The following is a 26605-nucleotide window of genomic DNA, read 5'->3' on the forward strand; positions in this document are numbered from 1 at the left end:
GCCCTCTTTTGATATAGATGTAGAGTGGACACAACCATTCTAAGGTCCACAGGATGGAGGAATAGAATATGGATTAGAGTGGACTTACTGATATTCATGAACTATTGTGATTAGTAATCGAAGAAAATGTGGCATTGGTGTGAAGAAAATGGCCATGGTGGCTGCTGGGGGTAGGGAGTGGGAGGAAGAGATGTGATGTGGGGGCATTTTCGGGGGTTGGAGTTGTCCTGGGTGGTGCTGCAGGGACAGTTACCAGACATTGTATGTCCTCCCATGGCCCACTGGGTGGACTGTGGGAGAGCGTGGGCTATGGTGTGGACCATTGATGATGAGGTGCAGTGGTGCTCAGAGATGTATTCACCAAGTGCAATGAATGTCTCATGATGATAGAGGAGGTTGTTGTTATGGGGGGAGGAGTGGGGTGACAGAGATGGGGGGTATATAGGAACCTCATTTTTTTTAATGTAACATTAAAAAATAATAAAGACCAAAAAAATGTACAGGGTTCCTATTTGGAATGATGGAAATGTTCTGGATGGTGGTAGTGGTTGCACAACATTGTGAATGCAATTAACAGTACTGAAATATATATCTGAATATGATTAAAGGGGAAATAATAGATTTTATATAAGGTAACAGAATAAAAAGTTTTTAAAATCTATGGAACTACACTACACTGTGAACCATAAGTTAAACCACTGACTTTAATTAATAGTACAATTATAAAAATGTGCTATCATCAATTGTAACAAATGTTCCACACCAATGCTAGGTGTTGGTAGTGGGGTGGTATATGGAAATACTGCATTTTATGAATAATTGTTCTGAAAATCTACAAATTCTCTAATTAAAGAAAAAAATTACTAATATAGTGTTGCTATGAAGGTATTTTCTAGATGTGATTAAAATCCATTGTCCGTTGACTTTAAGTAAAGAATATTATCCTAGATAATCTGGGTGGTCTTGATTCAATCACTTGAAAAGGCTTAAAAATAAAGTACAGGCTTCCTAGAAGAAATATTGCCTGTGCATAGCAATTTCAGCTTATGTCCAACAGTTCCAGCCTGCCCTTGTAGTGGCCTGCACTACAAATTCTTGCCAGTGCCCACAATCAAGAAGATAACTCCTTGCAATAAATCTGTTAATAGATATCCTTTCCTGGTTCTGTTTATCTAGCTGAACTTGATACACCTAGTTTCTACAATAAGTTAATAGCATGGAAAAAGATGGGAGGAAAGACTGCTCTCACTTTTAAAAAATGTAAAAGAGAACAAACACATGTAATGAGTGGATTTTGTTTGGATCCTGAATCAAAACAAATTATAGGGAAGTGGACTTGGCTCAATGGATAGAGAGTCTGCCTACCACATAGGAGGTCCGCGGTTCAAAGCCAGGACCTTCTTGACCCATGTGGAGCTGGCCAACATGCAGCGCTGATGCACGCAAGGAGTGTTGTGCCACACAGGGGTGTCCCCCGTGTAGGGGAGCCCCATGCGCAAGGAGCACACCCCATAAGGAAAGCCACCCAACGCAAAAAAAGTGCAGCCTGCCCAGGAATGGCACCACACACACACAGAGCTGATGCAGCAAGATGACCCGACAAAAAGAGACACAGATTCCCGTGCTGCTGACAAGAATAGAAGCAGACACAGAAGAACACACAGGAAAGAGAGAAATAAATAAAAAATAAATCTCTAAAAAACAAAACAAACAAATTATAAAAACACATTTTTGAGATAATCTGGGAAGTATAATTATGAATTGGATCCTTCCTAATCCTTCTTTGCCATGTAACAGAGTGATAAATTGGCCTGGTTTTTTCTCTCTTGGCATAAACTGGGTCATTTCCCATTGGGCTGCCCCTCTAGCAGCAAGGACCCAAAAGACCAGAGTGGATAGCCCTTAGGATTAGAGCAAACACTACATTGTACTTTAGCTTTTTCACTGAGTTTGTTCTGGCCTGCTCCCCAAAGAGTTAAATAGTTTAAAAATAAAAGGAAGGAAGCGGATGTCGCTTAACCAGTTGGGCACCAGCCTACCACATGAGAGGCCCCGGGTTCAGGTCCTGATGCTTCCTAAAGAAGATGAGCAGATGTCACACCTGCTGCAACCAGCTAGACACCACAGACGCCTACACGAGTAGATGCCACAAGTCAGCAGACCCCACAGCCCATGGGAAATGGATATGGCTCAGGCCACAGCACTCAACTCCCATGTGGGAGGTCCTGGGTTTGGTTTCCTGTGCCTCCTGGAGAAAGCGAGCAAATAATGAGCAGACAGATGCAAAAACCATCAGGGAGAGAGGGGAGATAAAAATAATAATAAAGTAAATAAATAAATCTTTTTTAAAATAAATAAAAGCAGAGGGCTGTGGACAAAGCTTTGAGAAGAAGAAATCAGAAAGAAAGAATCAATGAGATGTAAAAACTCAAAGTGCAGCATCTGAGAAGATAATGAAGCTTTGATATTAATTGAAGATAACCAGTTGTTTCTCTGTAATCTACACTGATACAATTAAAAGCAATGATTTATTATGGGAAAAGCACCAGATAAGTGGCCAGAAAGTCTAGATTCTAATCCAATTTAGTTAACTTGCTCTGTATCCTTAGGTGAGTCACTTCCTGTCTTTGGAGTTTCCTCATCCATAAAAGAAGAATGTTGGACCAGATGATTTTTAGAATGTTCTTTCCACTTTATGATACTATGAATTACATACAGGAAGTTAAAAATGTTTACAATCCATAGCCACCCAAAGTCTTCCTCATTAATTCCCACAGTCCTGTCACAGATGTTTAGTGACCTTACAGAAAACAGGAGCCATTAGACATCCTTTCCTAGGAAAATTATACCATATCAAAAATCTCTCAAATTTTCTTGGTCTTCACTACATGACAATGTTTATTAAAATTTTATTGAGATCTCTTTGTTTTCTTGAATTTGAAAGTACCTATATAAACTATGAAAAGCTGAATACAAATGACAAGCTTCATTACAAAAGAGCTCTTCTTATAAAAGGAATAACTTAGAAGTTTCTTCTATAAATCTTACTATTTATCTTTATGGTTTCCTACAAATATTTCTCCTACACTTTTTTTTAATATGTAAGAAAATAAAGAAATACTTTTCCTGCTACAAGAAATTATCTTATAACACCCACCTCATAGAGGATTTCTAATTTCTTCTACTATAGTTTTTAAAAAAAAATCTTTATTACTGTCTTCTGTTTTACACTCTAGCTAATTCATCACACAAAGTTAAGGGAAAAAAAGCTGCAGTATTGGCTCCATTTTATAAAATTGAAGACAATTTGTAGAGTGACTTTCCTGACTTCCATGCTCAAATTAGGCTGAAATATTGAGCCTTTTAAAAAGTAATTAGATATGCCTTTATTTTTACAACTTTATTGAGGTATAGTTTATATACAATAAACTGCACATGATTAAAATATACAATTTGAGCTCTGACATATGTCTGCACTTCTGAAACTATCACTCTAATCAAGATGAAGAACCTTAACTATCACCCCAAAAAGTTTCCTCCTTCCTGTTTTTTTTTTTTAATTTTTTTAATTTTTTAAAAGATACTTAGATTGCATAGATGTTACAGTAAAAATATAGGGATTCCCATATGCCCCACTCCCCACACCTCCCACACCTTCCCATATAAACAACATCCTTCATTAGTGTGGCACATTCATTTCAATTGATAAACCATCCTGGGGCATTGCCACTGAGCATGGACCATAGTTCATATTGTAGTTTACACTCTCTCCTACACAATTCTACATTTTATGGAAAGATATATAATGGCCTGTATCTGTCCTTGCAATGTCATTCCGGATGATTCCCAAGTCTTCGCCTCCTTCCCCTTCGTGATTCCACCCTTTTACCTATCCTCTCCCACCTACCACTTACTCCCATGCCCAGGCAACCAGTGAACTTTTTGTTACCAAAGATGAGGTCCAATTTTTTAGAATTGTATATAAACAAAATTACACAGTATGCACTCTTTTTATTTTATTTTTTGGCTGGTTTCTTTCATTAAGCATAATTGTTTTAAGATTCAACCATGTTTTTGGATATATGGCTCATTCATTCCTCAGTATTCCATTGTATGGCTATACCACAATTTGGTTTCCATTCATCTGCTGATCATTTGGATTATTTCCAGTTTGAACCTATTTACAAATATGCTAATATTCATGTTCATATACATGTCTTTTGTAGACGTATGCTTTCATTTCTCTTGGGTGAATGCCTAGGAGTGGAACGGCTGGATCATATGGTAGGTGTATGTTTAGCTATTTAAGAAAGGGTCAAAACTGTTTTCCAAAGTAATTGTATCATTTTATATTCCCACATACAAGAGTTTCAGTTGTTCCACATTCTTGTCAATATGATCAGTCTTTTTAATTTTAGCCATTCTAGTAACGAGGCTGTGCAGTGATATCTCATTGCTCTTCTAATTTGCAGTGAGTGAGTTTGAGCAATTTTTCAAGTGCATATTTGTCAACTATATGCCTTCTTTGCTGAAGTGTCTATTCAAATCTTTTGCCCATTTTTAAAAATTGGGTTGTTTGTCTTCTTATTGGGTTGTAAGAGTTCTTTATATACTCTAGTTAGAAGTCCTTTGTCAAATATGTTTTGCAAATATTTTCTTCCAATTTGTGGCTTGCCCTTTTATTTTCTTAAGTGTCTTGAAAAGCAAAACTGTTGAACTTTGATTAAAAAGAACACCTTATCAATATTTTTCTTTTATGTTTGTTTAAGAAATATTTGGCAAATCCAAAGTCACTAAGGTCTTTCTCCTATATTTCCTTACAGAAGTTTTATTATTTTAGTGCTTACATTTAGGTCTATGATACATTTTGAGTTAACTTTTATATATAGTGTGAGGTAAGGATCAAGTTTCTTTCTTATTTGTTGTTTTGTTTTGTTTTTTGTTTTGATAATGGCTATCCAATTGTTCCAGCAAAAGATTATCCTCTTTCTCCACTGAACTGCCTTGGTACCTTTGTTGAAAATCAATTAATTATATACAGGTAAGTCTATTACTGGAGTGTCTATTCTGTTCAATTGCTCTATTTGTCAGTCTTTACATCAATACCACAATGTCCTGATTACCATACCTCTTATCATAATCTTGATAATGATAAGATTATCATTATCATTAGGTCCTTCAACTTTGTTTTTCTTTAGCAACGTTTTGGCTACTCTAAGTCCTTTTGATTTCCACATAAACTTTAGAATAAGCTTGGCAATTTCTACTAAAAAGCCTGCAAAAATTTTTAGTAGAATTTCCCTGAGTCTTTGGAGGAATTTAGGGATAAAAGGCATCCTAACAATTATTTTCTTCTGATCCATAAGCATCATATTTCTAAGGTCTTCTTTAATTTATCTCAGCAATGTTTTGTATTTTTCAGTTTACATGTCTTTCACATGTCTGGTCAAATTTATCCTTAAGTATTTCATATTTTTTGCTCTTAAATGGTATTTTTAAATTTTCAGTTTAAGTGTTTGTTGCTAATATATAGAAATACCACTATTTTTTGCATATTGATCCTATATCCTGCAACTTTGCCCCACTCACTTATTTGTTCTAGAAGCTTTTTTGTATCTTCCATTATATTTCTACATATATGATCATGTTGTGAAATAAAGAAGGTTTTACATCTTCCTTTCGAATCTGGATGCCTTTTATTTATTTTCTTATTTTATTGTACTGGCTAGAACCTCTAGTATAATGTTTAGTTGAAGGTAATCTGCACAGAGCATGTATCCTGACTCCTAGGCCCAGATTAGGCTAATCTATAGGATCTTATTGAAAAACTCTTAGTTTTTCCAGCATTCATATATTCATCAAATGTCCAGATATTGAACAATCTTTGCATGCTAGGCAGTGGTGGTTGCCAAAGAGATAATAGTACACAGAGAAACATGGACCTCTCCTCCAGGAAGTCTTATCATATAAAGTTGGCTAGTGTTTGAATCTGGCTCTGCTCCTTAGTGATTTGTCTAAACTTGCTACTTTATCTGTAAAATGGAGGTGTTAATACCTCACAGGATTCAGGTGAAGATTAAATGAATTAATACCTCTAAAGTGCTTACAAGAGGGCTTGGCTCATAGTAAATGACCAATAAATATAATGTATTATTAAAATTCAGGAGTAGTTCTTCCCAGGGCAAATCTACAAATGATTGGTGAAGCATGATGTCCAAACACAAGCATATGAAGCAGTTTGACTTAGCTGCTAAACACAAAGGTAGTAGCGTCAGACTTAAGTAGGCTTTAAACCAGTTTAAATCTTTGCTCTGTTGTTTACTGAATACCTATCTTTGGACAAACTACTTAAACAAGAGCAGTGCCTATAAAGTTCCTAGTATAGAATTTGGCGTACAATAGATGCTTAGTGGACAGTCACTAATGACAGCACACATGCTAGAAAGCAAAAATGTCCCCAATATGTATTCATAATAATAGCTGCCGTTTATTAGGGCAGTTACTGTTTCGGACCCTCTGCTAGTTACTTTCCATACATTCTCATTTATGCTTTCCAACAACCCAGCTGGTGAATATAATCAACCCCATTTCATAATAAACAAGAGATGAAACTTTGTGTACCTGTGATGGAAACCTAACAAACGGTGGCATGGAATCCAATCCTCGACCAAACCCGAGGTTTGCAGTACATACAGCCTTTGTCACCAGTTCGGCCCTCGACAGCCCTCTGAACATGGCACCAGCAGGGACCGGAGTCGGCCAGGCGGTACCCAAAACCATCCCACTGAGGATTTGCCTGGAGGAGCCTACCACTAGAGGCTTCTCCCGCCTCCACAAGGGTACGGCCTTCAATTTGGCCTTCCTCGACCACCCCCGTTTTCCAGACGGCCTCCGGGACTCGGCCAGCCAACGTTCCCAGAAGAAGCAGAACCTCCGAGTCTAAACAGAACGCTGGAGGGGAAGATTAGGGCACCGTCGCCAGGCAACTCTCTGGGGGCGGGGCTCTGCGTCACTGAGGTGCGACCGGGTCCGCTTTCGAGTAGCTCCCGCGCCTGCAGGTCAAAGCGGCCGGCTGAGGCGGCGCCGCCGCCACTGGGAGCGCGATGCCTTGAAGCTGGGGTGAGCTCCCCAGCGCTGTTGTGTTTTTGCAGCTTCCCTTCACAGCTGTTCCACGACCCTCGGGCTGGGAGTAGAAACACCAGCCAGGCCTCCACTTTCGACCCGAGTGGCAGGGTGGAGCTAGGCCTGGTCCCTCCGCTCTATCCAGGCCTCGGCTTAGAGCGCGGGGCTGGCTTGGGACGCCCTCTCTTGGATGGACCACTCCCGGCCCGGCGGTGTCCAGTTGCTAGGGGTGAAGGTAGTTTGTCCCGCATTGGGGGTGGCTCTAGAAGATCTAGAGGGAGTTTTCCTTTCATGAGTCCAGAACCGTTTTTTTTTTAATTGAATATTGCCGCCGGCGCAGTCAGTCGGGCACCGGACTTAGCTGTTGTTCAAAGTATGGGTGCGTTTGCAGAGGGGCTGCGGCTAGGGAAGAAGAGCCCGCGCGAGGGTGGTCCGCGGTGTTGCGACCCTGCCGGGTTGGCTACCCAGATTAGAAACCCTTTGGCCGGGGCGTTAACTCAGAAATAGCCAAGTCGATCTACTTAGCCAGTCCCTACATTTCTAAATTAACTAGGCTGCTACCCATCCCAGAGGCCTTTCTGCTGAACTAGCTATCTTGAGACAAAACGACGTTTCCTTCCTAGTAAACTGTAGTAATTAATCCTGGAAAAGAAATCTTATGTAATAGCTTTTGAAATTATTTCTTAAGTTACTTGTCTCGTGTTACGAAATGGGTATTTGCTATTAATGAAATTTATCTACAACCCTTTATTAAATTGCAACTATTTCCGTATTCCTACCCTACCCTATTTCACTGTGCCAAAAGATTCAGTTCTTTCCTCTGGTATATTTATAAACCTGCACCTAAACTTCCTATTTATAATTCTTAAATCTTCAGCCCAAAACAATCCGTATCCACACCCCCAGCCCCCTCATTCTGCTTGTTTTAGAATGTACTCCATCCACTTAGCGTTCATCATGGGCATGAGCTGCAGCGATCCAACGATCCTAAATTAGTCCGCTCTGTATTGAAGTCACTCCTCTGAGAAGAAATACTGTCTGAATTCAGAACTCAAAAATAGTATGGATTTTTCTCTTTCCTTCTATGGTGTCTGGCTTCAATTTATAAATATTTTCCTCCAGAATATTTTATGTTTCAAAAATATACTAGTTCTTTGTCATTTAGTGTAAGTGAACTTTATGTTTAATGTTTATAGCCTGCTCCTTCTTGGTTCACTATCTAAACACTAATACAATTCCCTTCCCTTCCCTTCCTCCTCCCAAAAAGGTCTAGAAAGAATTCTTACAGCACTAGTGTATTTTTCCAAATATGAAGTATATTTTAGCAAACACACTGGTGTTATTAAAAGCCCATGTTCATAATTTCCAAGTACTCTATTCTTTTGTTGTTTTTCATTTTCTGATTAAGACTTAAAGCCCAGAACCAGGCATTCCAGACTCTAGTGACTCTGACCTAATCGTTTCACGGTGTCTTGTCTGTTATAAATGAATGAATTTCTTGTCTTGAAGAATAGCTGATATTGCTTACAGATCTAGGGTTTGAGTAAGCAGTGAGTAATGTGTAAACAGTATCCTCAGGGACCTAGTTTTAGTACTTTGTTTTTCTCCCTGATGTTAAAAGGTGACTTGACAATGAAAATAGTGATGATTATTTCAATTATATCTTCTTAGTAAGTAAAGAAGTTGATACTTGATGGAGAACAGGTTTCAGAGAGATTTACTAAATAACTTCATTACTTGTGAACTAGTCATTTTACTGTACTTGAGGCTTCTCAACCTTGCTTTAATCCTTTTATGAATGGATTATGGTTTAACTTTTCAGGGAGTGTGTGTGTGTGTGTTTTGCTTTGTTTCATTTTGCCAGTTACCCATGATGTGATTTTTATATTTTTGTAAGGAATATTTGAAGTACAACAATACGTTTGTTAGAAAAAGAAGTGATCAAGTGTATGTACCACCCACTAGAGAATGTGGCATTTTTGGAATCCTTAGTATTCTCATGAGTTTCAAGATAACAGTCGTTCTTTATTTAGAAAAGTCTAGAAAGAACTATGTTATAGATGGTACAATAGTATAAGAGCTTCTCATTCTTTGAGAAACTTTGACCAAAGATTTGTCTTTTGCCAAACTCAATGCCAACAGTTTGCAAATTATGTTCCTATGCCCTACTACTGTTCTATGATTTAGACAGACAATGCAACAGTGCTAATATCAAATAATGATTGTTTCCCAATGTATATAAACATTAATGATACATTTCCACAATTTTATACTTTTTCCTTCCATGTATTTTTCAACCTCTGCATTTCTCCAAAATAGTATTGCACACAACTAAACAAACTAACTTGAGTCAAGAGAATACAAAGCGAATAATATAAAAAGCAAAAACTGTCAACAGTATTTACTGCATTCATTCAGTAAATATATTGTGTGGTGTATATCTGCCAGAAGCAAAAGTGCAACTGCTGTTCTCAAGAGGGGGAGGATCAAATGACCTAACTGATGATGAACAAAGTACGTTCAGAATACCTTGGGAGCACAAAAGAGGGACACTGAAGAGCTTGTGGGTGGGTGATAGAGGATGGCCTCAGCAGATGGTTTTTGTGAATATGTACTGGTTGTGGTTATATATTGCAAATAGATCACAGAGTCATATTTTTATGCTAGTGATGGACATTGATATTTGTCATTATTTTATAATTTTCAAAATAAACCCTAAATTCCAGGCCTTCACCACTGAGTCAGGTTGAGAACCAGTGGTCTAGGCTCTCTTAGGTGGTCTCTAGTTAGGTGTTCTCCTTTTTTTTTTAAAAGATTTATTTATTTCTCTCTCCTTCCCCCTCCCCCTCCACAGTTGTCTGCTCTCTATGTCCATTCGCTATGTTCTTTTTTTTTTTTTTTTTTTTAAAGATGTATTTATTTATTTAATCCCCCCCCTCCCCTGGTTGTCTGTTCTTGGTGTCTATTTGCTGCGTCTTGTTTCTTTGTCCGCTTCTGTTGTCGTCAGCGGCACGGGAAGTGTGGGCGGCGCCATTCCTGGGCAGGCTGCTCTTTCTTTTCAAGCTGGGCGGCTTTCCTCACGGGCGCACTCCTTGCGCGTGGGGCTCCCTCACGCAGGGGACACCCTTTGCGTGGCACGGCACTCCCTGCGCACATCAGCACTGCGCATGGCCAGCTCCACAAGGGTCAAGGAGGCCCGGGGTTTGAACTGCGGACCTCCCATATGGTAGACGGACGCCCTAACCACTGGGCCAAAGTCCGTTTCCCTCGCTATGTTCTTTTGTGACCGCTTCTATCCTTATCAGCAGCACCGGGAATCTGTGTTTCTTTTTGTTGCGTCATCTTGTGTCAACTCTCCGTGTGTGCGCTGCCATTCTTGGGCAGGCTGTACTTTTTCACACTGGGCGGCTCTCTTTACGGGGCGCACTCCTTGCTCATGGGGCTCTCCTACGCCGGGCACTCCTTGCGCGCATCAGCACTGCGCATGGGCCAGCTCCACACAGGTCAAGGAGGCCTGGGGTTTGAACCGCGGACCTCCCATGTGGTAGGTGGTCACCCTATCCATTGGGCCAAGTCCGCTTCCTGGGTGTTCTCTTTTAATCTGAGGAGTTAGTGATCTGGTTTTCAGAATACCAAGTACAGTCACAAGTTAACAAATTAACATGTTGCCTCAAATTAAAAACCTTATCGTTCAGAGTTAGGACACCAGAACAAAGCAATGAGGAATAAAGGGGGATATTTTCTAACTCAGTAAACAAGCCTCTAGAGCTTGTTTCCCCCTTTAAATATGATGTTGGTGGGCACACTGATTAAATTGTCATTACATGTTTGACACTAAATATTAAGACTGTATATTCCAAAAGTTTTGTTTTTCTTTGTTATGTATTGTAGGCATAATTTAAAGTTGTCAAGTCTATATGATTACACTATTGTATTTTGATTGCATTGGTTACTGGAAGGCTGGAAGGAAGTTAAGCTTTATTTTGAGAGTAAAATACTAGGTTAAAAGTCACCTGTTCCACTTCTTAGAGTAGAAATCTTCTCTATAGCACCCTTTAGATGGCCTTCTGATATTTACTTAAATACTTTCAATGAGAGGAAGCTCATTACCAGACACTTTCTACTTTGGATAATTATGGACGATAGGAAATTCTTATATTGAACTGAAATATGCCTAATATCCACTTACTGGCTATTCTGTTCTCTGTAACTATATAAAATAAATCTAACTTCTCTTCCACATGACAGTTCTTCACATACTTTTGAATAATGATTAACTAGAATATTTATTCTTTGTTTCCTTTCCTAGATCCATACATCTTCGTTACTCTCCTGAATATGTTCTAATTTATTAATACCCTTTAAAAATGTGATTGCCCAGAACTGAATACAAAACATGTGTGAGCTAACAAGTCCAGGACACAATGGGACCTGTAGGCTCCTTCCTCTCAACATGTGCTTTTAGCAAGATTTTAGGATTATTTTAGCATCCTAGGTGTCCTTGTTATACTATCAATTTATTTTGACTGAAACCTCTGGATCTTTCATATTTTAACTACTTTTAAGCACGTCTTACCAATGTGTTTTTACACAGTTGACTTTTCAAAGCATTCCAAGTTTAACTTTAGTCATATTAAATATAATTTGTTTAGTTTCAGCAAGTCAGTATCTATTTCAGTCTTGATTCTGTTATCCAGAGGCTATTATTCATTCCTTCCAATTTTGGTCATTTGCAGACTGGGTAGGCATGCAGTCTTGTCTTCACATCGTCAATAAAAACATGAAATGCTCCAACTCTTGTTGGCGTTCCCCCTCTCCTTCTCTGCTTTAGTCTCTCTGGCCTTTTTTCGTTACTTCAAAGGCACCATACTCCCTATGGCAGGCACCTTCTATAACCTCTGACCAGAATGTCTTCCCCTCACCCTGCCTGCACTCTTCTTGTGTTTACTCTGATTGTCCTGATCTCAAATCTAATGTTGCCCAGGGCCTTCTTCCCTGGTGCAAAGCTAGGCGAAGTCCGCCTTTTAGAGTCTTTCAGAGTACCCTGTACCTCTTTGGCTTAGCACTTCTCATTTTGTAATTACGTGTTTATTTGTGTGTTTGCCAACCGAAAATGCTTCTTTTGCTTACTATTGTATCCCTGGAACATAACAGTGCCAGGAACAGGGTATTTGTTAAATTTAATTTTAAAGAAGGTCATGTAGCACAGTGGCTCCTTGTCACCAATCAGCAATGGTCAACTCCTGATCAAGTTTTTACAGGTTTAGATTAAAACAAGAAGAATAAGGCCAATGTATAGTGTACATGTATATGTGCAGTATAAATCTGTGTGAAGTTATTGTCCTCCTTGGGACAGAAACTTTTATTCCTGGGAAGAACTTTTATTCTAACATTATATACTTCTTTTAGGTTATAAATTGTTCTTTTTCAAATGAATTAATCATTTTGTTAAATTTGGGAGATTTTTGTTTGTTTCTTTTTGGAAACTTTTTATTTAGAATAAAGAGATGTGTTCAACATGTCGCTTTGAGATTTTACTGGTCTGTGAAATTCAGAAATCACTGATCTTGAGTACCCTAGACACCTCCTTCAGGCTAAAATCTTTAATTATATTGCTTTGGATACAGTTGCTATGAATCTGCTTAGCTATATTTAAAATATATAATTTTGCCTTCAGAGATTTTTTTAGGGGCCTGGTTCTTCCCAAAAAACTTCCTTTCAATTATCTCTGTAATATGATATTTACGGTTGCCAAGTAGGCTCAGATTCAAAACAGTAATTGTTGAGGTTTTTTTTAGTGCAATTGTACTATTGCTATATTTAAGGTGACTAAAAGATAACCCTCAAATACAGTACATTAAAATTTAATACCAAAAGCAAAATTTGCATAATTACGGTTATTGAAAACTCTTATTGTAAATGTATTAATGTAAATATCCAGTGGTTTTATATTTTAAAGTTATAATTATATTTTTTTCTTAAATAAAAAAGCAAGTTTCCTAGTAAAACTTTTCCTTTACAAGTAAGGTTAGTATTTCATCCACTTTATATGAAATGGTGCTGATTCGGGGGAGATAAAATTATTGTCTTCGATGAGTAAATAAAATGGAATTTCTTGGAACTTTTAAAAATTTGTAATGCTTTTTTCTTCTTCTAATTTTATTCTTTAGAAGAGTGGAGGGAAAAACTGTTACTGTGTGACTTTGAGCAAGTTACTTTAATCTCTTTCTACCTGCTTCCTCAACTGTCCTGTTTCTTTATCTATAAAATGGTTATGGGTATTTAAATGACTGAATTCATGAATACATGTAAGTGCTTAGAAGAATGTGTTACACAATGGAAATGATCAGCAAATATTAGTTGCTTTTACTATTATTAATAATGTTCATACTGAATAGGGATTTTCACATTGTTATAGAATATGTTGCCATAGCTAAATATTAAAAATTTAGCTTATTTTCTAAGTATTTAACCATATTCGCAGTACTTGATGTTCTGATAGATCATTATTTACCAAAGGAAAAATGCATTCTAGAATATAAACATCTAGCTCATCTCTGGCCAGGCAACATAGAGTTAATTATATATTTCAAGACTTTAGAGTAAGTGGTTATAAAATACATGTCTTGTAATTAAATTATAAAAACAATTAACTAATTATTGATATATATTTAGAGTGGTTATTAAAGTAGTGATCCAGCCTTTTAACTAAAACAGCACCTTCATATTTAGAAACCAATTTACATAAATTCTAAGTTAAAAACATCCAGGGGAATTAAAAAAGCAAAAGCATTGTCCCCTTTTTTTTCCTGAGAGACTGTGAGGTGTTTAAATTGTCTAATATTTAATTTTCTTAGGTTTTTCAAACCAAATATCTTTAATTTAAATGTACTTTAAAAGTAAAAAATGAGTTATATATTTATAAAATAAAATGATTCAACATTTTGCTTTTTCAGCTGATGTATTTTGAGTCAGTCACAGTAGTTAACAGTGTGAGCACTAGAAACTGAAAAGAATGTGTCCAAATTTCAGTTCCATTATTTACCATCTGTGTAACCTTAGATAAGTTGTAACTTAGCCCCAGTTCCTCATCTATAAAATAGGGATAGAATAATGCTTACCTTTTAGGGTTGTAAGAAATAAATGAGATAATATATGGAAAGCACTTGTTTAGAGCCCAACATATGATAAACAGTCAGGAAATATTCTTAAGAAAACTATTTAAGGTTGACAAGCTCCACAATCACTTAAATGCCTGTGTGGGGTTATTTTAAATATTTTTTTGCATTTGCAAAATTATAGGACTTAGAAGTTCATCACCTTCCCAATAACATTAAAGTGAATCTTGTTTTCTCATTTAGCTGTATCTGAGAAAAATAGAAATATAAATCTTTACTTTAAAAGTATAATCATTTAAATAACTTTCCACCTTAATTAAGCTCATGTGTGTCTACTGAATTGCCACTTAAAGGTATTCGTAGTTTTTTTTTTTTTTTTTTTTTAAGGGATGGGTGTATTGCTGTTTTTATATTATATGTAAGAGTAACTTTTATGTATGTTTGACAGAAACTATGTGAATGAAGCACCACTCTTTCTGGATTTTGGAAAAACATCATTTCATCATGGGACAGCAAATTTCAGATCAGACACAATTGGTTCTTAACAAGCTACCAGAAAAAGTAGCAAAACATGTCACATTGGTTCGAGAAAGTGGCTCCTTAACTTATGAAGAATTTCTTGGGAGAGTAGCTGAACTTAATGATACGTAAGACTTGCTCTTTTTCATTTTATTTTGTTTCCCCCTGATATATACCCCACATGGCAAGGCTGTAAAAGAGGTAGTCAAAGATATAGATTGTAAGACTTACCTTAGTGACAAGCTTTACTTCTTTAATTTCAGTTTTCAGCAGCAGTTGGCAAATATTTATTGAGTGCCTATTATAAGTAGACTGTGTAGCAATTTAAAAATTTATAATGAAAACAGAAGAGACTGAAGGAACTTAAATTGGCAAGACAGAACACAAACACATGGAAGCAATTCTAGAATATACAGCCCAACATCTCAGCATTTATTTAGTAATAGACTGTAAATCGACTCCTGTTTGAAAGCACTAAAGAGATGCATAGCAGAAGGGAATATGCCAATTTAGCCATTCTAGAGAAAGGCTCCTGTAGTGAGATTTCTGTACAACAACAATTCAGCTGGTTTTAAAAAACCTCTTGTGTCTTTGCTCACTGAGCCATTATTTTTTTCAGAGAAATTCATTTATAGTAATAGCTCATTTTTCATCACTGAGGAATGAAATATTGTATTTATTGATTTTTCTAATAAGCTAATACCTTTTAAATCCCTACTTAACTATTTTGAATAGATTTCTGTCTAAGGTGGACTATAAGTTTCTCTGCCTTCTTAAAGAGTACACTTAATAAAATTTAACTTTTTCTTCATGAATTAGGATCTTTATTGTATCACTTTTTATTCAGGTTGGTATAGAAGTTATTAAAATACACTCCATACCTGAATGGCCCAGACTTAAATGCTTTTAAAATATTACTTTTTTGTTGGTTTGTTTTCTACTGTAGTGACAGGTAGACAAATTCTACTTCTTACTATTAAGCCTCCCTCTGGCAGGACCCACACCCACCCCTCTTTTTATATGTCATCTCTCCCCTGGTGGTATAATTATCACTCACTGGAGTTGCTTCTTAAATGAGATTGTAATGGTTCTCTTAGTCTATTAAATTTAGCTAACATGTACATACCATGTGCAGAGCACTCTGCTGACAGTTGGACAGTAGAACTGAGGTCTAAAATGCTTGCCTAAGTATTAATGGCAGATCTAGCTCTCCAGAATCTGAAACTCTTTCCACTATCCCATGTTACCTCTCCTTAAAAACTAAAAAAATCCAAATAAAACCACCTAGCAGTATCTGAACTTAGAATATTATAGTCACAATTAACAGTTTAGGGTAAGATACATGAACCTATTCCCTAGGCTTTGTGATAGCTGTGTCAAATGATGAGACCTACTTGACAATCTTGAACACATTAGATAAGGATAAAATCTGCTTTTTATGGATGTGGCTGGAGTCTACTTTATTAGCCAGTCATGAAGAATAAAAAATGTCTTAAAAATTGAAGTTCTCTTAGGAGATAATTTCTTTTTAGAACACTGGATTTTACTCATTTTTTAAAAAATTGTATTGGTAGGTAGATAGATAGGTATATAAATGAACTAGAAGTATATACACTAAACTATTCACAGTGCTTGTCCCTGGATGGGGGATTGCTTTTTTTGTTGTTTTTTATCAGCCAAATGCTAGTATTTGAGGTATTACTTCTGGGACCATATTCTTAAGGAGTAAAATTGAATATATCATAGGAATAGAATGCTTTTTTATGTTTATCGTTTCAACTCTTAGGAAGAATAATTAACAACATTTGCCATCCCTTTAGAGTATATATATATATGTAAGCCCAGTCTGTTCCATGAAATTTTGCCTTTTGGCCTAAAGATACTGGATAAAATGTGTCTGTGGAATCGTTCTACATGCTAAGCTTAACGTGTAATACAGTTGTGATGGTGAAGAATATCTTCCTTTTATTTATTTAACACAAGAAGTTACTGACTGGCTTTATTTCTTAAAACCAGTTCCCATGGATCAGAATTGTGCAGTGCTGTCTGAGAACTCCTAAGGTTAAACCTATGCAGAGGGAGCATGACTTGGGATCTAGAAAACAAAACTGGGAACTGGCACAACTGAATTATTTTCATTGGCAGACTTGGCTACCTAGTGTAGTTTCTAAATTTTTGATGGCCTCATTTATTTATACACAGGTCACTTAGCTGAGTATGATATCCCCACTGGTGTTCAGAGAAAAATGTTAATAATGATAAAAGGAAGCTGCAATATTTAAATATGTCTTTGAACTGATTTAAATTTTTTATAGCATGATATTGAATTATCCTCCCAAAAAATTATGTTTGCATTAGAATCTTGTGATTCTCTAAATTAAAATTATTTTGCTAGGGGAGGGTAGGAGAGCTATATTTATAGTGTCTCAAAATCAAAATCACTTGTCTTGCTTGATCCAGCCCCAAATTATCTATGAAACAAAAATTTTCAGAGGTATGTTAGTGTTGTTGTTTAAATAAGTAGTCAACAAAAAGCAAATTTTTTTCACACTTTATATACATATGAGGCAATAGTCAAAATTCAGATAAGTGAAACCAATTAAATTAAGTACTTGATTTCTTAGACTTCTTTTTTCTACCAGTCTTTGTTAGAAAATTAAAGATCTTTAAGATACAGATATGATAAAAAGATCTTTATAAATACCATCTCCTGTGCTTTTGACTTTAAAAATCTTGCAAATTAAGTTGTATGATTATGATCAAAACGTTCATTATTCTCACTTTAAGAATTTAATTATTATGGTATTATTTGTCTTCATGTGGCTTTTCAGATATCTCTCTCTGTTTAAAAAGTGTTTCTTAAATCTGGTTTCATAACTACATTATTTTTTATGATTTTTGTAAAATTAAATGCATGTATCTCTTTTCAGAACTGCTAAGGTGGCTTCTGGCCAGGATAAACATCTGCTGTTTGAGGTACAACCTGGGTCTGATTCCTCTGCCTTTTGGAAAATGGTTGTGCGGGTGGTCTGTACCAAGGTGAGACCAATAGAGACTTCCAACTCTGAGCTAAAACTCTTCTGGTAATTAGAAATAAATTTAATAATGTAATATAGTAGAAATAAATGTTAATATTTGTGGACTTATAAAACAGTTTTGATACTGTTATTACCTTTCAGGTAACTGGATCCCATTGGCTATCTAATTACTATACAGCCGAAATTTTTATAATTAGAGAAGGAGGTAGTAAACTCTCATTCTTACCTTCACCTTTCTTTTTTGGTTTTGGATGGCTGGCAGCCAATGGAGTCCTAAAGTAACATCCTATTTAGCTCTTAAATGACTCCTTAAAAAGTAAATTTATATTAGGAAATCATTTCTTCTAAGAACACTGGATTTCATTCATTTGGGGGGAAAAATTGGAAACGGTTTTTTTGTTTTTCTGTTTTAGTAATTTTTAGTTTTAGAATGGATCTTTCATCATTAATGCACTATTAATGTCTCTTTGATAATTGGCTATATAGTTGTGCAAAAATATATAATGGCAGCTGTCGTAGAGGACGAGAAAGTCTCATCCACCAGTGGCATGGATTAGGATAAGTGGTTCTTAACCTTTTTGAGGCCACAGATCTTTTGGTGAAAATGAAGAAACATTTTATTAGGCCTTTAACACCAAGCCCTGCTCTAAAACAAAATACCATCCATATGAATCTAAACAATAAATTAAGCATTGCCCTCAAGTCCATTCCTCACCTTTCTATAAAGAACACCTGGGCTAGGAGATTTTTTCCTTTGAGTCATGGACCCTGGGGGTTACCCAAATACTATGCCATGTTTCCCCAGCATGTCCATCATCACTGTGCTTTATGTTAGGGTTCATAATGGATAGTTGATCAAATTAGAAGTTTTAATCAATTTAAGTAGTAACAACTTTCAAGTGGATTAGAGTAACAAAGAAAGAGAGATGTTAATTCTAAACTTGGCTAAGTGCCTGAAATTGAGTGGTGCTTGTTAAAGTTGTTTTAGAGAAAATATAGCTTGATACCTTTTATCAGGGCTTATCCAAACTGAAAATTTGCTTAGTTGATTAAAAAAAGAGTCCAAAGTGTTAAAGAGTAATATAATAATAGATGCCAGAGAATCATGATACAGGAAAAAATCATGCTGTTTGTCACAAAAGTAATTCATGTGTTAGTGGGTACACCAGTGTAACTTCATACACTGTATGAAGTTTTACAAATTATAATAACAGAATGCTCTCTGAAATACTGACAGCTTAATCCAGGATCAAGTTTTCTGTTTGTTTTTTAACAGTTGCAGTACTTTTATTGTGATATGTATTTACTTGCTGTGCTACAGATTTCATGTCTTTAATACATAATTTCAGAACCTATCAGGAAAACCCAAGGGCTTAGAACACATACAGCTAAGGGTATAGCCACAAGTTTGTAAACAAACTTGAATTTTTTCCCCATAAAATAGCTGTATCTCAGAAATGCTCAGTTATTATCGATGGTACCTTCATATTCTCCCCTTTCTCTGTCATCCATGATTTTTTTCATCTCCTGCTGCCATCACCTTCCCCTCATCCAGAAGGTCACTGAGGAGTCCTCTGTATTTTATTCAAAATATTTCACATCTACTCCAGTCTTTTCAGCTCTGCTACTATCGTTTTAGTCAAGAGACTCTCAGTATCTCCCTCATGACTGAACTGCCACCATGGTCTCCTCTCTTTTTCTTTCTCTTGTCCTCTTCTCCAGTCAACACAGTATAACACACCTGATTAACTTCCTTAAAACATGGTTTTCATCAGATCACCAACCTACTCAAAACACCTTCAGTGGTTCCCCACCATCTGGAATGAAGTCTAATATTTGAGCCTGGCTCTCAGGGCCTCCCTTAATCTCATTCACCCTCCTTGTGTCCCTAGCCTTAGTCTTCCTCACTACTTTTTTTTTTTAAGATTTATTTTTTTATTTCTTTTTAAAAAGATTTATCACCACCCCCCACCACCCCTTTGTTTGCACTTGCTGTGTCTATTCATTGTGTGTTCATTTTCTTTTTGGAGGCACTGGAACTGAACCAGGGACTTCCCGTGTGAGAGGGAGGCACCTAATTGCTTGAGCCACCTCAGTTCCCTGCTTTGCTCTCATTGTGTTTTCCTACTTATGTCTCTTTGTTGCATCATCTTGTTGCATCTGCTTGCTATGCCAGCTCATCATGCCAACTTGCTGTCTTGCTCTTCCTTTTGGAGGCACAGGGAACCGAACCCAGGACCTCCCATGTGGTAGGCAGGAGCTCAGTCACTTGAGCCACATCCACATCTCTCACTACTTCTTTTTAAGAACCCTGCATATATCTATGCAAATTTACTTGGCCCTGCCTACCATGCCCATTTCTGCCTCCTTGATGCCTCCCTTCCCCTCTTTGCTAAGTCTTATACTTGCCACAAGGCCCAGCTCAATTCCTGTCTCCTCCAGATGGTTTTCTAGGTGCCTCCAGGATTGAGTTTTAAGTTATTTATACTTTGATTACTGAGCTCAAAAATTATATACAATATCACATATTCCCATTTTCTGTTTTTTTATTTGCTTATATTTTTGATGGGTTCATATTATATTTATATTAAATTCATTAAGGGTTTTATAAATATACCCCCCAAAAAAAGAACTCTGGTAATCTGCAGCTTTTGACTTTGCAAGGGAATAAGACAAAGAAGAAATGAAGGGAAGAGGATTTCGCTTAACGGATAGAACTTCCACCTACCACAGGGGAGGCCCGGGGTTCAAACCCAGGGCCTCCTGACCTGTGCGATGAGCTGACCCACACGCAGTGCTGATGCACACAAGGACTGCCATGCCATTCAGGGGTGTCCCCCGCATAGGGGAACCCCACGGGCAAGGAGTGCACCCCGTAAGGAGAGCCATCCAGCACGAAAAAAGTGCAGCCTGCCCAGGAGTAGCGCTGTACACACAAGAGCTGATGCAGCAAGATGATGTAACGAAAAGAGACACAGATTCCTGGTGCTGCTGACAAGAATACAAGCGGACACAGAAGAACACACAGCAAATGGACACAGAGAGCAGACAGCTGAGGGAAGGAGGGAGGGAAGGGAGAGAAATAAATAAATAATCTCAAGAAAAAAAAGAAGAAATGGAAAACTGGGCTAAAAACATGTAAGACCTATTTAAGTAGGCTCAGTATTTCCCAAACTCCTTCATTCCACAGCTGTGAATTTACATTGCACAGAATCTTTCAGGACTATTTGAGAACCAACTTCAAAGGGCATAGGGTAAAGTTATTAAGAATTTCAGTAACAAAGGTCATTTCTGAATAATATGCATTCTTCTTTCATTTCTTGCCCCCTCCTCCACACTAAATCAGCCATCTGGTATTATCAATTTAACTTCTTCCATATTTAACTTTCAGTTTATTCCAGTTTATTCAAGTAAAAGTTTAAGGACATAAGGTATGCCACGTAGTAGGAATTTATGATAAGATAAATTCCATGCCTTCAAGGAGACTGTTAACCATATTCAGACCCTTCTTTCTTCTCACCCAGATTACTTTAGATTCTGTATTAATCTCCACACCTCCAGACCCTTCTAATTCCAATTTATGCAGCTATGAAATTAATCCTTTTAAAGAACAACTATCATCAGAGCGTTTCCCTACTTAAAATTCCTCAACATTTCCTCATTGTCTACAAAGTAGTTGCAAGCCTTTACATTCAGTCCTCTGCAGTGTGGCTCCTAACTATCTTTCTTGCTTTATTTACCTCTATCCCTTTATATACTCTGTGTTCTTAACCTGGCATAACCAGTTAAGGGTGTATACCTATTACTTTTTCTGCTTACAGAATCTGGGAATCTGCAGTTTTCAACTTTAGTCATAGAATTCCCTCAACTAGAATGTCCATTCCTTCTGTCACTTAAATTGCCATCACCTACAAGTCACAGAAATCCCTTATTTTATCAGGTTAGACAAAATAATATTTTCTTATTTATCAAGAACTGATAGAGGGTAGGTCCAGGTGTGGTTAATTCAAAGACCCAGCAGCTCTCTCTTCCCAACTCATTGATCAATATTAGATCCTGTCCTCTTTTTTACACCTACATTGGCAGAGGGAATATGATTATAATGATTGGTTTAGATCAGACAGATCAGGATTTTAGGGGGTGGTGAACACTAAAACAAAATCAGCGCTCTGTTGGCAATGAAAAGTGGGGAATGGCATATGGTAATTAATAGTTTTTGCCACATCTTTTATTTCTGCATGTCTAAACCTGGTGTCTCTTTAAAGACCCACCTCAAATACCATCTTACCCATAGAATCTTCCCTTTTCTAAACTCCAATAGCACTTTATTTATACTTCATAATTACATTCTATATTAATAATTTAAATTATTTAGGTGCTTAACTCCTCTACTAGACAGAAAGCTCCTGAGGGCAGGAACTATGTCCAGATTCATCATTATTTCCCTTATAGCCCATAGCTCAGCCTTTCAGTAGGAACTCAATATAGGTTGAATAACAAAAACTTGTTGAACAAGTATTCTCATTTTAAGGATAGATTGAAGTTTCCTTGTTGATTGATATAGTGTATTACCTAAATTACATTCCCTCTCCATCTCTTTCATAAAGTTCTGAGCTCACATTAAAGGAGCCAATATAAAATATAAAAAGCTTATGGGAATGTAAATGTATCAGGTTTTTGTTTGATCTCTTATTTTTCTATTGCCCTTCTTTGGCAAACACAGAATTCATGTTTTTAATTTAACTGTTAGTCATATTTCTCTTTTGCCCCAGTCTCTAATCATTATATCTCTATGTGGCTACTTTAAACATCTTCCTTAAAATAAAACTCTAAACAGAAAAACCAAAGAATTAAAGAGAGAGTGTTTTCATTTGTGTGATTTTTTATTTTAGATATATTCTAAAGGAGTATCTTAATTGGTATTCCTTAGATTCATTTCTAAGGAATCTCTGAGAAGTCAGTGTTTATATTAGAAAAACTTGAAGTTCAATGTGAAAAATTGATAGGATACAAGGTCCTAGGTTCAATCCCCAGTACCTCCTAAAATTTTTTAAAACAATAAAATTTAAAAAGTGATAGGAAACCAAAAGTTTCATATTTTCTTCATCTTAAGCAACTAAAAAAATTATTATTTAACCATCTGTATTTATGACAAAACCTTTTCTTGGCTACCTGTCATCTGCTATGATGATTATCCTCAAATAATATTTAATTTGTTATAAAAATAATTAAATTAGGCTTAAATGGAATATTTTGTGAGAAAAATATTAGAAAAATTAGTAAGGTTAATTTTAAATTATGGACTAAGGAAGCTATTAAGAAACTTCATGCATTATATTATTTTCGTCCTTTTATCACTTAGACAAAAACCTTGGAGTCATCCTTGGCTTCTTTGTTTCTCTCATGGCCTACAGTCAGTCCATAAGCAAATCCTATCTGGTTTCTCTTCAGAATATTTTCAGATTCTGACCAGTTCTCACTACTTCCACTATTCTCACCCTACTCCTAGGCACTATCAACTCTTACCTTGATTATTCCAATAGCCTCCTAACTGGTCTCCCTGTTTCTGCTTTTTCCCCATTCTGTCTCTTCCCAGTAAACAACCAGTCATATTATTCCTTGGCTCAAAATCTTCCAGTGACTTCCCATGCACTTGGAATAAAAGCCAAAGTCATTTCTATGATAAGCAGATTCCTCTACATTCCACCTTCTAACTTTTCTCCTCCTCCCTCTCTCATTCTGTTTCAACTACCCTGGGCTCCTAGCCAGGTACACTTCTGCCTAACAACCTTTGCACTTCCTATTCTTTCAGCCTGGAATGATCTTTCCCCCAGCTAGCCATATGACTCATTCAGGCACCTCTTCTAGTTCTTAAATGTCACCATCTCTGAGGCCTTTCCTGCAACCCCTCAGCATTTCCTCCCCCTATTTAATTTTCTACATAACTCTTTTTTCTGTTTAACTTCATATGCATTTTACTTGTCTGTCTCTTCTGCCTATCATGTAACCTCCACGAGGACAGAGATTTTGTCTGTTTTGTACACACTATGCCACCAGTGCCTTGGACTATGCACATAGTACCTATAATACCCTCATAATGAGTAATGGCCTCTCATAAATATTTGTTGCATGACTCCTGTGGTTATAGTAGTTGCAGTATGATAAACTTTGCTATTATAACACTAAGCTTATATGAATTATTCCTTAATTTTTCTATACTGTGCAGTTCCGAAGGAAGTCTGGCCCAACTTCCTCGACTCTTCTGTTTTATAAATCTCTGTAAATTCTATTACCTTTTTTTTTTATAAGGTACTAGGGATTGAACCCAGGACCTCATACATGGGAAGCAGGCACCTAGCCACTGAGCCATATCACCATATCACCATCCCTGATTTGGTTTTTCCATTTGTTTGCTTTCTGTTTGTTTTTTTGTTTTTAGGAGGCTCCAGGAACCAAACTCAGGACTTTCCATGGTTGAGCCACATCCACACCCCTACCTTTTATTTGTCCTCTACCTCACATACTATCTCTTTTTACCAAAAAATCTTGCATATTTATGTCTACACATATATTATACCTTCTCAAAATTTAATCGATTTTCTGGTAATTAGAGATGGTTCTACCATTTCATAATATGGAATCTGATTCATGCTTGATTCTCAGTTTTTTCTAGTTACAGCTATTATTATTTTCATTCCTAATATGCAAATGTTGCTACAATGTTTTTTTAATATGTGACATGACTACCTTACTTTCTCACATCCCCAGTTTCATCAACACATTTCAAAACACATTTCACAATTTGAAGGCCCTTCATATCTTTCACTGCATTCTTCATTTCTTTCTAAATATTTATTTTATCTTGTTTGTTCCATTTACTTTGGTTTACAGTTAACATGAAATGATACTAAATGATATTTAACTTTGACATCTCATTTTTTAATAACAACTTTACTCTGCCCCACCCTCATTTCAGTATCCCCCCCCCAAGTTTAATGAATTTTTTTAAAAGTACAAATGAACAAAGAAGAAAGAGAATAATGCCTGATAGTAAACATTTAATGCTATCATTATAACTAGGCTGGTAAATATATATCAGGTAAAGAAATAGCCCACTTACCAAGAATCAGATTTCTGATAATTCCAATCTGGCTCTCCCTTCCCACTACCCAAGAAAATCCAAAAACTTGAAAGTAAATTTAAAAGACCCTTGAATAACAAAAATAATGCTGTTAAATTAAAAATATAAAAAGACTATTCCCACAGACTTCCATGCCGTCTTCTGTGTTAAAAGGAAGTCTTCCACATCTCTAATCTTTCACTGATTACTTCCGGTTCTTAATCCAAGAATACTGCACCCTCATCCTACTAGCTTCATTCATTCAAAAAAGGATGTGTGCCCCACTCCCAGACTCCAGGAAGCCTTTTGAAAGCAACATTATTCCTTCCTTGCCTTCTCCTCCACCCTTGCCCTGTAGAATGTATGCTGGAGCAAATACATAACTTCTAGGTAACTGGTTTCACTTCATATTAAAGGAATTTTTTTGTTAAAGCTTGACAGGGCCTTCTGGGGAAACTTAGTTACTTTTTGTTAGGAGTTAATTTAATGTAATTGTCTTAATTCAGTTGGAAATTTTGTATAAGTAGAACTTAAGCTAATCAAAAAAGCAGTCTATTTGTAGTAGCAAATCAGTCGTAGCAATCAATTGTAGTAGAACGGCAAGTGATTGTTTGATTCAAATAAATTTATTAAAATGAAAAGAATTGTCAATACTGATCTCTTAAATTCATTTTTTTGCTCTGGGAAAGTTGCCTAACCTCATCAACTTTAAAAAGGATGATGCCAAATCTTATAGGGTTATTTGACCATCAAATGAGATAATCTGTGTAACTACTTTGAACCCCACAAATATAAGGGACATAATATTATTCATTTGTTCAGATTTCTTACTCTCTTGTTATGTAATATGCAAACCCTGTAAGCTTATATTTCCTAGGATGTTTAGCCAGATATGTATTCCTTTTTTTTTTTTTTTTGAAAAATTAAATAGAGAAATGATGACCCTTTTTTTTTTTTTTTCGTTTTCTTTGTATTTTTAGATTAACAAAAGCAGTGGAATTGTGGAAGCATCACGGATCATGAATTTGTATCAGTTTATTCAGCTTTACAAAGACATCACAAGTCAAGCAGCAGATGTATTGGCACAAAGCTCCACCTCTGAAAACCCCGATGAAAACTCATTATCTGCAACATCTTGTCAGGCTAGTCTTTGGATGGGAAGGTATAACTATAACATGCACAGTTACCATGTTTCACTTATTTTCCAATATGCAAGCTACTGAAATCTCATTAATATTTTTGATGGTGCTCTTTGCAGCATCTTAAATCACATTCAGTTTCCAGATTATTCTCTTTCAGGGCATTGTTAGAATACCAAATTAAAGGGAAATTAAAGTGGCTCACAGCAGGTAATGTTTCAGTTACCCCAGTTTCCATAAATCCACCTACCCCTCTACAAGCTTGCATTTAAAAGTTAATGTCCCTGTTATAATAAGTATTTAGGTTCTTAGAAAATCAAAGCCCTTCAGAGAATTAAGTCTGAAACTCTAGTAAAATCATCCAGTTTTTCCTAAATGTGTCTGACTAATTGGAATATTAAAATTTAACATATTGACTCTGGGACTTGATAGCTCATTCAGGAGTAAACAAGCAGTTGGTGCACATACTGCATATACGGACTTAGCAAAAGGAAATGAAGTCAGCCAGAGTTTTCTGTGATGGTGCTTGTTTATTCAGGTCTAACATAA

The 26605-nt window shown here is 36.5% G+C and overlaps 1 protein-coding gene across 1 annotated transcript in view; it reads left to right on the top strand.

The window, feature by feature from the left end:
• The first annotated feature begins 6992 nt into the window (after nt 1-6992).
• Nucleotides 6993-26605, top strand: part of RNF141 (ring finger protein 141) — a 33404-nt gene continuing 13791 nt past the window's right edge. Inside the window, exons 1-4 of the mRNA XM_004453410.4 lie at nt 6993-7119; nt 14689-14887; nt 17690-17798; nt 25898-26079. Of these exons, the coding sequence (XP_004453467.1) occupies nt 14700-14887; nt 17690-17798; nt 25898-26079 (479 nt within the window). The 5' untranslated portion in view covers nt 6993-7119; nt 14689-14699. The remainder of the gene's footprint in view (nt 7120-14688; nt 14888-17689; nt 17799-25897; nt 26080-26605) is intronic.

Source organism: Dasypus novemcinctus, chromosome 10 (assembly GCF_030445035.2).
Source record: "Dasypus novemcinctus isolate mDasNov1 chromosome 10, mDasNov1.1.hap2, whole genome shotgun sequence".
Taxonomy (NCBI): Eukaryota; Metazoa; Chordata; class Mammalia; order Cingulata; family Dasypodidae; genus Dasypus; species Dasypus novemcinctus.